General features: G+C 66.5%; 2 protein-coding genes across 4 annotated transcripts in view; one reads left to right on the top strand and one right to left on the bottom strand.

Moving 5' to 3' along the window:
* TBC1D14 (TBC1 domain family member 14) overlaps positions 1-7,336 on the top strand; it is a 298,797-nt gene extending 291,461 nt beyond the window's left edge. For all 3 annotated transcript variants that reach the window (XM_056132917.1, XM_056132918.1, XM_056132919.1), the window contains one exon: positions 7,325-7,336. The gene's annotated coding sequence lies outside the window, so the exon portion shown is untranslated. The remainder of the gene's footprint in view (positions 1-7,324) is intronic.
* The window catches only part of ABLIM2 (actin binding LIM protein family member 2), a 50,441-nt gene that overhangs the window by 17,509 nt on the left and 19,371 nt on the right, over positions 1-13,561 (bottom strand). Inside the window, exons 7-16 of the mRNA XM_056132922.1 lie at positions 12,118-12,205; positions 10,178-10,236; positions 8,294-8,350; positions 7,540-7,617; positions 6,927-7,073; positions 6,733-6,765; positions 5,450-5,570; positions 4,202-4,300; positions 2,427-2,528; positions 2,167-2,220 (exon numbers count right to left, since the gene is read on the bottom strand). Of these exons, the coding sequence (XP_055988897.1) occupies positions 2,167-2,220; positions 2,427-2,528; positions 4,202-4,300; positions 5,450-5,570; positions 6,733-6,765; positions 6,927-7,073; positions 7,540-7,617; positions 8,294-8,350; positions 10,178-10,236; positions 12,118-12,205 (838 nt within the window). The remainder of the gene's footprint in view (positions 1-2,166; positions 2,221-2,426; positions 2,529-4,201; positions 4,301-5,449; positions 5,571-6,732; positions 6,766-6,926; positions 7,074-7,539; positions 7,618-8,293; positions 8,351-10,177; positions 10,237-12,117; positions 12,206-13,561) is intronic.

The following is a 13,561-nucleotide window of genomic DNA, read 5'->3' as shown; positions in this document are numbered from 1 at the left end:
AGGGCCCAGCAGACACCCGTGCCAACTGCTCAGGAATGCCCTTGGGGCCTGGCCACAAGCTGAACTGGAGGTGAGTGGGACCCAGGTCAGGACACCAGCTCCATCTGGCTGGAGAAAGCTGCAAGGCTGGTCACTCTGCAGGGCCACTGGGGGTCCCTCCTATCAGCCCCAGGAGCCCTGTTTTCCCGATACCTCCTTAGAGACTGGCAAACGTCAAATGTCTGTGTCCCCAGTTCAGAGGCTGCAGCCCCCAACAGAGGGCAGGAGCCTGGGGGTCTAGGGGTTCAGATTCTGTCACTGACCAGCAGGGAGGGAATGGCTATTCACCCCTGCCTCAGAGCCCTGCCCACGGGTCAGCCACCTCTGTGTTAATGGGTGTGTGTGTGTGAGTGGGTGTATGAGTGGACGTGAGAGTGTCCAGAAGCGGGTGTGTGAGCACACGTGAGTGTGAATGAGGATCCCTGGGAGTGTATGAATGGATGTGATCATGAGTGGGTGTGTATGGGTGTGTGTGTGTGACTGAGTGTGCATGTGTGTGTGGGTGTGAGGACAAGATGCCCCATCACAGGTCCCTGAGGTGGAGAGAGGGCCAGGGCCACATCCTTGGGCTCTGGGTGAGGCCAAGCTGGCCCAGTGGGCTCCCAGCCCGCCAGAAACGCCCGCCCCCCAGCCCACATTTACACGTCTTCCCACCCATTTTCTAGTGCTTTCTTTCTTCCCCTATCCCAGGATTCTAAAAATTTCTGAATTTAAGCCATGAACGGACCAGAGTTAGCACTAAGGAAGCACAAGCACAGGCCCCACCAGTAGAATGCCAGCAGTCAGGGGCAGGCACAGGCAGAGCTGGGGGTCAGCCCATGCCAGTTGGCTCATAACTGGGCATCGACTCCGATGCTGCCAGGGAGCAAGCTCCAGCCCAGTCGGCGCTCAGCTCCGCCCGGGTCCCTCTGCACCCCCAGCCTGGCTGCCCATGGCTGCTCATGTCCCCACACATGGAGAAGATGGTGCAGACCAAAACCGAGCCAGGCCTGTGACTGGAACAGGCGCTGGAGAGACGCGAGCAGTGCACTCGCGTGGCCGCGCCTCACCCACACGTGGCATCTGCCCTGCCCCTGGGCCACACCCAGCTCTGGATCAGGGGTCACTGCTGGTGAGGCTTGGGGGCTATCTGGTGCCTTGGTTGAAGCCTGGACAGTTGCGTGCAAGGCAAGAGCCCTTCCAGCTGTCTCTCTCCAGCCCCCCAAGTCCGCTTTCAGCTCTGAATATTCCACACCCGAGGAATAAACTGACCCCACAACTCAGCACCATCACCTGGCCATGATTAGCTGATGCAGGAGCCCATGAGGACTCCCAAGGGGCCACAGATCCAAGCAAAGCCCTGTGGCTTTGTGCACAGACAGTATGCACACACTGCAGACGCATGCACGCACGGCACTGCACGCACACGCACACACATGCATAGGCTTTCGCGGGACAAGCTCCCCAGAGGGTCTCACGGGACCCACAGTGGTGCCTGCAGGGTGCCCGTACCCCTCACTCCATCTGGGCAATCCGTGCAGCGGGGTGGAGCCAGCCCCTGACATGAGGCACCTCCTGGAAGTGGCCCAGCAGAGCCTCTTCCTAGCAGGATGGAATGCAGCACCAGGCAATGGCCTGGGGCTTTGCACAGCTGTGCAGAGCTGTGCCTGCACCACAGGATTCTTTGCTCCGGGACGTGTGGACAAGCACTTTACCCAGGGAATCCTGAGTCATAGACCCCAGACCCTGCCTCCCCATCCACCTCAGGGGCCAGGGCAGGGAGGGAGGAAGCCGAGACTCAGAGGGGGACCACAGGCTGCAGGCAGGCTGGTCTAGCTGCTTCCGAGCACTGGGGGGGGGGGCACCTGCAAGGGGCAGAGCACTGGGCCCTTGATGCTGCCCCTGGCCCTGACAGCACTGTGGGGTCAGAGGGGCATCTCCGCACCCTGGGCAGCTGAGGGCGCATCTCAGCCTGAGGGTCTCCGAGGCCTCCTGGCTACACACACCCTTGAAGCCCCGACATGTGGGCAGGGCCTGGAGTCCCAGAGCCCCCATGTGGGCCAGCTTGCTGCCCCCCCCCCGCCCCAGTTCCACGGCACACGTAGAGGCAGAGACGGGTGGGCTCGGGCTCGCACTCGCGGGGCGTACCATGCTGCTTGTAGATGGGAGGCCGCCTGTAGATGTTGTCTTTGATGCCAGTCTCTGGGGAGAGCAGAGGGCAGCGTCAGGCACACAGGGCTGGCTCCCGGAGGGAGGGGGACACATGAGGAGGAAATCGGGTGGGGGCAGTACAGGGCACCAGAGAGGAGGCACACGGGTAGGAGAGACGGATCCCAGGCGGTGGGGCCGAGAGGCAGGTTCACGGGGAGGGGAGCAGAACTTTGGGGACGAGGCCTTCGGACACCTACCTGGGACGTGGAAGTGCCGCGGGGCCTGCTGGTAGGTGGGCTGGGGGGGCTTCCCGTCCGAGGCCACCGAGAGGCTGGGGGTGCTCCGGCCACTTTCACTGCCTCCAGGCGGGACAAGGCAGCAGGTGGAGGAGAGTAGAGTGTGGCACTGCAGTCACCCAGCCGCCCAGAGCCCCTGCGCCCCCACCCCCGCCCTGCCTCCTCCTGCACTGGACATTGACCCCAAGTCCAGTGTCCACCTGGGACTCCCTCCGAGGAGCGAGGTGACAGATCAAGAGGCACCCTTGAGCCCCCCCTGCCTCGGGCGCCAGTGGCTGCAGGGACCTGACCTTGACCCCGTGTTCCTGGAATGCCACTGTCCCTCAGACTCCCTCCACTGCACCCCAGGGCGGTGTGCCCCATGTCCACCCGGGGCCAGGCTCTCGGCTGTGGGTCACGGGGTGTGGGCCCAGGGGTAGATGGTGCGTGGTGGGCATCTGTGGGGCCCCTCAGAGAGAGGCTGCACTCAGCTACCAACGGACCTGTGCCCTAGCCCGGGTCAGCACCAGGCCAGGCACAGCCTCTGCCACCCAGTGTCCTTTGTCATCCTGAACAGCAGCGCTGCTGCTGTCCACGCCCTCCACCACGGCTGGGCCCCAGGGCCGGCCATGGGCTGATCCCAGAGAGGGCACAGCTGGGCCATGAGAGCGGAGTGCAGAGTCTCAGGCCCTCCGCAGCCAGGCCTGGGGGGCTGCAGCCAAGGGAAGGAAGCTGCCGGCAAAGGCAGACCGGCATGCAAGAGCGCCCCCTGCAGGGCAGTGTGCACGCTGGGGGGGCAGTGAGGGGAGAGAGTGCCCCGCCCCGCAGGGCATGACAGGGACAGTGAGGGGAGAGACCGACCCTCCCCCCAGCAGGGCGCTGTGTGCCTGACAGGGACAGAGAGGGAGGAGAGCGCCCCCTGCAGGGCTGCGTATGCGCGAGGGGACATTGTGGGAGGAGAAAGTGTCCCCTCTTGACCCCCCCCTTTAGGGAGCATCACCCCAGCCTGCCCCAGAATGCCTATGTGTCCTGGAGGTGCCCAGCGATGACACTGCATCCTCACGTGTTAGGGCAGCTCTGAGCCGAGCACCAGGCCTGCGGGGCAGCCCCTGGCGATAACCCCTGGGCCAAGGGGGCCACTGTGCTGTGGGGCTTCAGGAACTTCGGGATGGCAGCGTCCAAGCACCCCCAAGGGACCCCTTCTGCAGCCTTGGGCCGAGGGTCCTGAACCGCATTCGGGGGCTGCAGCACAACCCCCCAGGACACCCACAGACAGTGCACCCTGTTCCGTGGGGAGCCGTTCGTGGGGTGCCCTGCTGCTGACAGGCACAGAGATCTTGGGGGCCATGCCTGTCCCCAGGTATGTGGCTCCACCTAATCTTTGTGACTTTCTGGGGCCCTGGAAGTGAAAGGCTCCCTCCAGGAGCCGGCCCGGGGGTGGAGCTGGCGGACCCACGGACCCTCCGAAGGAGCCCCAGTGGGCGGGAGACGCAGTCGCGGAGCAGAGCCACCAGCGTTCCCCACGCCTCTGTCAGTGCTGCCACGAGGCAGGAGCTGCCCCACAGAGCTGGGGAAGCACACACAGGCCACGGTGAAGATGCCAGGTCACAATCGAGGGCAGATGGACTTGGGGACCCCGGCCCTGCCCCGCTCTCCTTCGAGGAACACGAACACAGAACAAGGGGCTCATGAGACACAGCAGGGCACAGGCAGACGAGGGGCCATGCGGGACGCAGACGGGACCCTGCGCGCCTTACCTCGGAAGTAGGGGATGTAATGGTGTCTGAAGGCGGAGGTGGGGCTGGGGTGTTGGGACTGGGACAGGCAGCTACTGGTACCAACACTCACAGTACCAGCTGCGGGCAAGAGAGCGAGTGAGAGCCGGCCCGCCCGGCCCGACATGCCAACGCTCCCCGCCCCCGCCGTTCCCCCGGAAGGACGCGTGCCTTTTTGAAGGGTCAGCAGGTCGCTCACGCCAGGCTGCTGCGGTTCAGCCCTGACCCTGCGTGGGGCCTGGAGGAAGGTCCCCGGGCACCCCGGAATGACCTGCCCTGCAATCACCCATTACGGGCTGGTCAAGGCCAGTGCAGGCCACTGAAATGCAGTGGTCAGGGTGCCAGAGGGCACCTGGAAAGGGCGTTCAGTCAGGCTCATGTGCTGCCCGCCCACACGCACAAACTCACTCGGCACTCACTCATCCGCTCACCCCATCATCACTCATCCACTCCCAAATTCACCCTCTCACTCGTTCATTCACTCATTCACTCTCCCAATCACTCACCCGTGACTCGTGCATTCAGTTCACCCACTCCCTCGTTCACTCATTCATTCACTCCCATCCATTCATTCACTTTCCAGTTCACTCCCTCCCTTACCCATAACTCATGCAATTCATGCATTCAATTCACGCATTCCCTCACGCTCCCATTCTCACACCTGCTCATTTATTTATTCACGTGGTTACCCCTCCCTCCCTCCCCCGCCTGCCCCTCTCCACACACCTGCCGAGCAGGACGGAGCCGGAACACTGGCTGCGGGTAGTCACTGAGACCCGCCAATGAGCGAGTTCAGACTTTCCCAGGGGCTGCCAAGCTCAGCGCCCGCACCCAGGGAAAAGCCTTCAAAAAGGCGGGTGTGACATGTCCCTGGACATGCTGGGGACTCGGGTTTGAAGCTCAGGGACAGCGATGCAAAGCTGGACGCCAGGCAGGGGCGAAGGGACCCGGGGCTGACCCTGGTCTTCTCCAGAACGGCAGTGAGGGCGCAAGCGGGTGAGTCGGGCTTCTCTGCCGTGTGGACCTGCCTCCCGGCCCCTCCCGCCCGGGAGCTGAGACTGGACAGAGCCCCCTAACGGCTCCGTGTGGCCATAGCTGCTTCCCAGGAAAGGCCAGTTGCTGGCCAGCCCACACCCAGCCGCCTTCTTCCCCTGGGGCCAGGGACGCCAGTTCTCCCGAGGCCGAGGGCGGGAGAGCAGCTCCCTGGCGTGGCCACTTGCTGGGCAGTACCTGCGCGGCTGCCGTGCTGGGGCGAACGAGAGGTGGGGGTGTAGCGGCCGAGGCTGACCGAGCCAGTGGAGCTGGGGCTAGACGTCCGGCACTGCTTGCAGGAACGCTCGTCCTGGTCCCCCTGCAGACAGGCAAAGGCTCGCTGGCCCCCCACCCCCTGCCCGCAGGGGCGGAGGCGGCACTGGACCCCACTGGGGACCCTCCGCTTGCCAACCGCCCCTGGGACCCCAGGGAGAGCCAGCAAGGGTCCGCATTCTCCTCTCCCGCGGCAGGGGCTGCAGCCCGGCCCCCGGGCAGACCCCAAGCTTGGCTGGCAGGCCGTGTGAAGCCCTGTGGTGCATCTGCGGCCAGCAGGGGGCACCGGCTTGGCTGCCTTTTGCTGAGGGCCTGTGTGGGGCTGGAGGGGTGGGGCTCTGTGCTTCTGCTCTGGCCCCACCCCCAGGTTCCTCGGGGCTCTGCCCTCACACTCTGTCTTCCCAGCCCCCCCCCACTTCGTGGCTCCCTGGCCACATGCCAGGGGAAGCCGGAGGCTGGCGCCCCTTGCACGGGTGACCCCACCGCTGGATGCAGGGCAGCTCACTGACACAGCTTGGGGGGAGAGGCTCTCGGGGGCAGAGGGGCAGAGACCACGGGCGGCCCCAAAGGCTGTGCTCACTGGCGCCCCCCACTGGTCATCGTGCACATCCACACCCCGGGGGCCCTGGCACACCATGTGGCTCTGGGCTCCCTCCGAGGGACCCAACAAGGGGCAAGGGGGTGCAGGGAGCACCCTGGCCCACCACAGCAAGTGCTGCCCTAGTCATCTGGGTGGCAGCCTGTACCCACTGTCGGGAGTGAGGGGTGCAGGGACCTGCAGGGTATGTGCTGCTGAGTCAGGGGGCTGCAACCTGGAAGGCTCCATGCCTCAGTTTCCCCGAGAAGGTGCAGAGCCAGGGTGGGCGTCCTGTTGTCCTGGTCCTGCATGCGGGGCTCAGGCACGCGCCTCTGTCCCTGTGCTAGGGACCTGCTGGAGAGGGGCAGCTGCCCACCCCTTGCTGGGCCCTGGGTGTGTGGCACTCTGGGGGGGTCACTGCGAGGTCTGGCTCCCCAAAAGCTCTGGGTCCCTGAGAGGCAGGTGCCCCTGGCCGGGCATGCAGCAGGGAGCCGAGCATGGGGCAACTTAGAAGGAGCCACCGGAACCCGGACACAGGGAGGGTGGAGGGAGGGGACAACAGCTCTGCAAGGGCAGGGGACAGCGGGCAGGGGGCAGCGGGCAGCGGGCAGGGGGCGTGGTGAACAGTTACCTCTGTCAGTGTTGGCGAGGGCACCTGCGCAGGCTGTGGACAGAAAGTGACCTTGTGAGTGGCCGCACGGCCCTGCCCACTGCTGAGCCTGCGGGCAGGTGTCCCTGTGGGTTGGGACCGGGGGGAGGGTGGGGGGGACGAGCTCCCGGAACCCAGGACAGAGGAAAACGGCAGGGGCGTCCTCCGGGGCCCACCTGGATGCCGACCCGGCCGGGCGCAGGCGCAGGGCTGACGTAGGGGCTGTAGGAGATCATGTCGGGCCTGTCAATGTCGTAGATGGCCTTGCTCCGCGGCAGCGCTGCCAGGTCCCGGTAGTCCAGAATCTCATCACCCAGCCTCGCCTGGCACAGGGGACGGCCTGTCGCCCAGAGCAGAGCCTCGGAGCACCCATGCCCACCTGCGACCCAGCAGGACCCGAGGACCACGCAGGCACCACACAGACACACACAACATACGGCACACATGCACACACGCAGCACACAACACACACACGTAGCGAATGCACAGAGCACACACGACACACAAGCTGGAACACGCACAAGCACCTGCAAGTGCACAAAAGACACAGGAATGTGCCCCAACACACACGTCTGCCTGTGCCAGCAGACGTGCTGAACACACAGATCAGTACCCGTGTCACGCAGAGCGCACACACACACATGCACACAGCACACAACACACCCGGCATGCATGCGGGAGGGGGCAGGGGCTCAGAAGCCCCACAGCCCTGCACCCCCACACACGGCGACACGTGCCCGCCTGCACCCATCCCTGGGTGTCTGCCCGCTGGGTCCCCCCTCCACTCACATAGATGACCCGGCTCGGAGACCCGGACGTGCTGGAGGCGGGTGCAGAGACGATGCTTTCAGAGGAAGTCCTGGTTTCCTGGGGGGCGGGGGGGGGGGCAGTGGACAGTCAGGAACCTTCTAGAAGCATTCTCAGGACAGCCGGGCTGGCCCCGGGATGGGTTTCTAACTTGGAGGGCGAAGAAGCTGGGTCTGGGGGGCAGGCTGGGGCCGGGATCTGGCCCTGCTCCCTCGGGCTTCGTCCCAGGATGCTGAAGCATTCCGGGCAGGTGCACCCCTCTCCCGCAGGCTGGCCCCCAACACATTCCCCAACACGTCACGCCTCGTGCTCCTCTGTGGCATCACCCAGCCATCCCCTCTGGGCCCTCCTGCACCGGCCCCTCAGACCCGTTCCCTGAGCACCCACGGCCTGGCCTGCCCATGCCGCATTCTGGGGCCTTGTCACAGCTGAACAAGACCCCTAGGGGCCTCCCTGCTGCCACGGGACTGACAGGGGTCAGAGGGCTCCCAGGGCCTGGTGCAAGCACCACACGGGTGAGGCACAGTGAGGGCAGCCCAACCCCTAGCACCCCACAGCTGCTCAAGTCTTTCTGAGCCCCGGGGGGGAACCCACGCCAGGACATAGAGACACGCACAGAGACAGCCGTGGGGACACAGGGACACGCCAGGACTCGCCTGCCCCAGCACCAGGGGGACACTGCCAGGCCCCCACAATACGTGAGGGACAGGAGGCTGCAAGGGGCAGAGCGACCGACCTGTAAGGCGAAGGGCGCACTGCCCGGGGACCCCAGACTGCACAGCAGGTTCTGCACCTGCAAGGAAAGAGGGGTCGGGCCCTCAGCACTCCCGGCTGGCCAGGCTCCCCCTCCCCTCCCCTTCTCCCTGAGGCTACTCTTCCTCTCTCTTCCTCCTCCCCCACCCCTCCTCCTGCCCCACCTCCTCCTGCTCTTCCTCCACTTGCTCCCCCCACTCCTGCTCCTTCTCTGCCCTTGTGCTGGTCCTCCTGCTCCAGGTGCTCCCCTCCTCTCCTTCCCCTCCTCCCCACCCCTGCTACTCCTGTTGCCTCATGCCTGGCCCCTCAGCTCCAGCTCAGCACAAGGTCTGGACATGGACCTTGGGGGAGGGGAAAATGTCCCCAGCCCCACTTCTCCCACCAGTTCCCCAAGGCTCTGGAGCCCAGATGATGTGATACTGCAGGCCCGAGCCCGCCCATGAGACGGCCACATGTCACAGCCTGGGCAGGGCCGGTGCCTCTTCCTGGGCTGTGAGCACAGTCAGGGCATGCCAGGACATACCAGGACACGCTAGGACATGTAAAGATACGAATATGCACCAGCATATATGAGGACACACCAAGACATGACAGAACATACAAGGCCAGGCCAAGACAGGTGATGACCACCAGGACATGTGAGGACACACCATGAGATGTGAGGCCGTGCCAGGACACGCCAGGACATGAGGACATGCCAGGATGTGTGAACACGTGCCAGGACACACAGGACACGTGAGGCGTGCCAGGACGCATGAGGCCTGTGGCGTGAGTCAGCGGGGCTGCTGCATGGGGGTCCCAGGACTGGGCCTCAGGCCGACCTGAGCGAGACCACCCCCATCTCTGCAGAACTGAATCCAGGGGCGCCCAAGGGAAGCTCCCAAGCACAGGCGAAAGCACGGCCAGCACAGGAGCCGGGGAAGCAGCTAGGGGGGCAGGCGGAGCAGGTGACCGCTCGCCCGTCCCGTGCAGCTCCCAGGCCCACAGGGGAGATGCACGGGGGCCCTGCGGCGGGGCATGGACCCCGGAGTTGGCACCCACCAGCCCCTGCCCCAGTGCCCGGACACAGCCCCAGCATCCAGGCCCTGCCCCGTGCCCAGCCCAGCCTAGCCCAGCCCAGCGCACAGCCCGCCAGGAGCAGAGCGCCATCTGCTCTGATGGGGGGTCAGCAGTGACCCCCACGCTGACCCTCACCATGGGGACACTCAGCCACCTCTGGGGGGAGGGCGCTCGCTTCAACCCACTGACAAGGTCAGTCAGGTGAAGGATGCTGGCCTGATGGTGCCCCAGGCACTGTCCTTAACCTCAGGGCAGCTGTGTCCTGGCAAGCTCCTCTGCAGCCCCGTCTGGAGCCCTGCCCTTCCTCACGCGTGGCCAGAACCTTCTCTCCCGGTCTGGCTCTGTCCCAGCCCCGCCTGCCCCAACGCTGCAGCCACTTCTCACCCCCACTCTCACACCTCACCCCCAAGCTCCCGCAGGGTCCAACAACCGGGGCCCAGCACTCCTGGACATGAGCTGGGATGAAGGGCCTCAGCTGGTCCCAAGTGCCCACAGGGTTCTGGGTGCTGAGGACGGTGGCTCTTCCGGGTGCTGTCCCCTGAGAGGCCCCCGAACCCAGAGCAGGGTCACCACACCCAGAAGTGGGGGTGCCCTAGTCATGTGACCCAGGCAGCGGCCAAGCACGGAGCTGAGGGGCCCCCCTGGGGTATGCGGTCTGGTTCCCATGACCCTCTTGCCCTCTGGGCCCTGCAGCTGTTGTGGGGCCCCACCCCGGTGACATCCGTGTCGTCCCGGCCAGAGCTGGTGGGCAGGACAGACAGGACATGCCGTCAGCCCCATCGCCCCGCCCGGGGAAGGAGGGACCCACCTTGCTTCTGTCTTCTGTGCGGGCAGCTTGGCGACACGCCGGGTGCCAGATGCAAGAACCTGCGGGGGACAGGGTGTGAGCGGTGCCCGGCTCACAGCCCGCATGGGGCTCCTCAGCACTGTCCCTCCACTCGCCGAGGACCCTGAACCCCGGCACTCCCATAAGCCCCGTAAAGGCCCCACCTGTCTGGGCCCTGGGGAAGGGCAGACGGTTCCAGCTGCGACTGAAGCTCCCGGAGGCCCCAGAAGGCTGCGGGCACGGTGGGGGCTGGCACTGCGCCCCAGCACGCCTCTACTTCCCTAAACAAACCCCGGCACGCAGCTTGGGGGGGCTCATTCACTGTCCACCCCCCCCCCCCGCCCCGCCTGCAGACACCTCCCCCGGTAGCCTGTGGGGATACAGAGCCTGCAGGGAACAGGCCGGAGGAGGTGGGGATGGGGCCTCCGCATCCCGGCACCCCGTTCAGGCCTGGAGTCACAACATCAGGGGTGCCGTGGGGACTCCAGGGGTCCTCATGGTCCCCAGGCTCAGCACAGTGGCTGAGAGGCACTCCAGCCAGGGCCCCTTGGGGGCAGCTGGCGACTCTGAGATGCAGCCCCCTCAGCTGGCCGAGACCTAGAATCGCCCAATGGCAGAGGGCGGCCCCCACCCCCAGCAGCCCAGCACGGCCCAGGCCAAAGGATCTTTTCATGCCTCTGGAGAGCAGGTGACCCGAGGGACAGCTGGGGATGCAGGAACCAGGCTGCCCCGCATGGCCATGTGGGCTCAGAAAGGGGGTTCTGTCTGATTCCCAGCCCCCACTAGGCTCCGCAAGACAGAGGCGCCACAGAACGGGGCGGGGGAGGAGGGAGCTCCGACACAATCCCAGCCCTGGGGTGCGTCTCCCCATCTCCAGGGGATTCTTCCTCCCCAGCCTGCCGGCCGCCTCGCGCACACGCTTCCTGCAGTCCTCGGCCAGGCCACCAGGGGTCGCCCCCGAGCCGTCCAGTAAAGCCACCCCGTCGACGCTGTCCACTCCCCGTCGACGTTGTCCACTTGCCCACCCGCCCTTGCTCTCGGCCACCCCGCCCCGTTCTCCCAGCCGGCCGACCCTCCCCCACGGCCTGGACCCGCCCTCCTCACTGCTGCCCACCCCACCCCTGGCAGCACCTGCTGGGCCATCCCAGCATCCCTACGCCCGCGCCCACGAGGTGGCTAAGTGCCAAGACCTTCTGGACCAAACTTGGGTGGGGCTCCTCCTAGCTGCGACGGACGCGGCCCACGGTGCCACCCCTCGATAGGGACCAGGCTGGCCCCCGACCCCCGGGGCCTGACGCGGGGCGGCTCAGCACGTTTAGCAGGAAAGCCCCCTCCCCCGCCCCCACTCTGCTCCTCGGCAAAGGGGGATGAGCGCTAGAGGCAGGAGCAGAACTCGGAAACCCGCACGGGCGAGACCCCACTGGGAGGCGCTGCGGGCCCGGGACCGTCGTCAGCGACGGCTGCAGGCACCATCCAGGAAGGGGCGGGGCCTCGGCGGGGCGGGGCGGGGCGTCCGGGGGCGGGTCCCCTGGGGCAGGGCCACGCTGGACACGAGGCGATGAAGGGGCGGCCACTGGGCGGGGCTACGATGGGGCAAAGCTACCGTGGGGTCCGGGCCTCCGCGGGGGCGGAGCTGGTGAAGGGGCAAGTCCCGTGGGAGGGGGCTATACTGGGGCGGGGCTGGCGAGGGGGTGGGCGCAATGGGGGAGGGGCTCGGGTCACCCTCTCCCTGGGCTGACCAGGGAACCTGTCGCTGGGGCGGGCCTATGTGGGGCCGATCTCTGGGCCGGGCCCTCTGGCGGCGAGCTGTGCGGTGACGGAGCATCGACTCGCCAGGTCACCTGCAGGGGAAGGGGGCTGCAGGGGCCCGGCGCCAGGCGGGAGCAGGCAGTGGGGCCCCTGGGCCTGGGGAAGAGCCTCACCTTGCAGGTACATCTCCTCGCCCTCCACGAAGGTGCGGCCGCAGCGCACACACACGGCACACAGGGGGTGGTAGTGCTTGTCGCCGGCCTGCGAGAGAGCAGAGGGGTCAGTGGCTGGGAGGCGCGGGCAGCGCCCACGGGCCGCGGCATTGGGGTGCAAGATCCGGGGCTGAGGGTCCCGCTGGGCTGTGCCCCGCAGAAACCGCCTCTGGGGCCCAGTGTGTGTGGGCGGGGGGAGTCCGGGCGAGCACGCTGGGGCTGCAGCTGGGAGGAGCCCCCACCCGTCCGACCCTGAGCTGGGGGAACCAGGGTGAACACCGCCGGCACCTTCTCACCCTCTCCCTGACTTTCCAGCTGAAGCTGGCTGGGTCTTCCAGGATGGACACCGGTGCTGGGTGCTCCATCGACTTGCCCTGGCACCCCGGGGTGCCTCTGGCTTTTGCATGACCTGCCTGTCCCTCCCCCCTACCCGTGCCCTTCGATGGCAGTCACATGGTCTGGGCAGCATTCTGCAGGGACCAGAGCCTGAACATAGCTCCTGACTTCCCATGGTGCCAGCCAAGGTCACCCCTGGCCCATAACCTCAGACCTCCGACCTCTGACATCAGTTCTCCCTGACACAAGCCCAGTCCCACGTGAGCAGCCCCCCAATCTCCCTGCCCTGTGACCAGCCTGGTGTGCATGCACAGCTGTCCCCGTGAGGGCGGAGAGAAGTGGAGGGGACAGCAGCTCTCCGTGGGCTGGACACCCCGGCTGAGAGCCCCCTAATGCGCCAGGCAGCCGGCCCCCAAGTAACCCCGCAAGGGGGAGGGGCCACGGGAGAGGGGGCGGGGGAGCCCAGGAGGCCTTAGGCAGGGGGGCCTGCACCACCATCCTCTCCTCGACCCCCGTACCCAGCACCCAGGTGGGGGGGTGGGCATGAAGTGTTCTGGGGAGTCTGCTGAGCAGCACTGGAATGGAGGGAGGAGGGAGGGTGGGCGGCTGGGGAGCCTGTGGAAGGCGCTGGCAAGGAACGAAGTGGGTCGCGAACAGCGCTCCTGTTTCCATGGGGGCCCACGTGGCTGCCAGGGGGGTGAGGGGCTGAGCTAGGCGCTCCCCACCCATCACCTCAGGCTGGGAGGCTCCAGCTAACATCAGAACAAAACAAGCGAGGTGGGGAAGGGTGCGAGGGTGACGCCCCCACACTCAGCGCCTTGCCCCGGCACATCCAATCTGCACCGCTGCCCTGGCAACCAGCAACCCCTGGGGCGGGCACCGAGGGCGACCTGGGGTCCTGCGAACGCGCCCGTCGGCTGGCGGCACCCCAGGCCGGCACGAGGCCCACGGGTGCTCCTGCCGCATCAGCCCCCCTGAGGGGGCGCGGGCACCCCAGCACAGCTGGCCCTGGGTCCTACCTGCAGGTACCCTCTGTCCCGATCCTGCCACCTGCCGTCCGGGGTGCCGG

This window comes from Sorex fumeus, unplaced genomic scaffold (assembly GCF_029834395.1).
Source record: "Sorex fumeus unplaced genomic scaffold, SorFum_2.1 ptg000095l, whole genome shotgun sequence".
Lineage (NCBI taxonomy): Eukaryota > Metazoa > Chordata > Mammalia > Eulipotyphla > Soricidae > Sorex > Sorex fumeus.
This window is presented reverse-complemented; position numbering and strand designations above follow the sequence as displayed.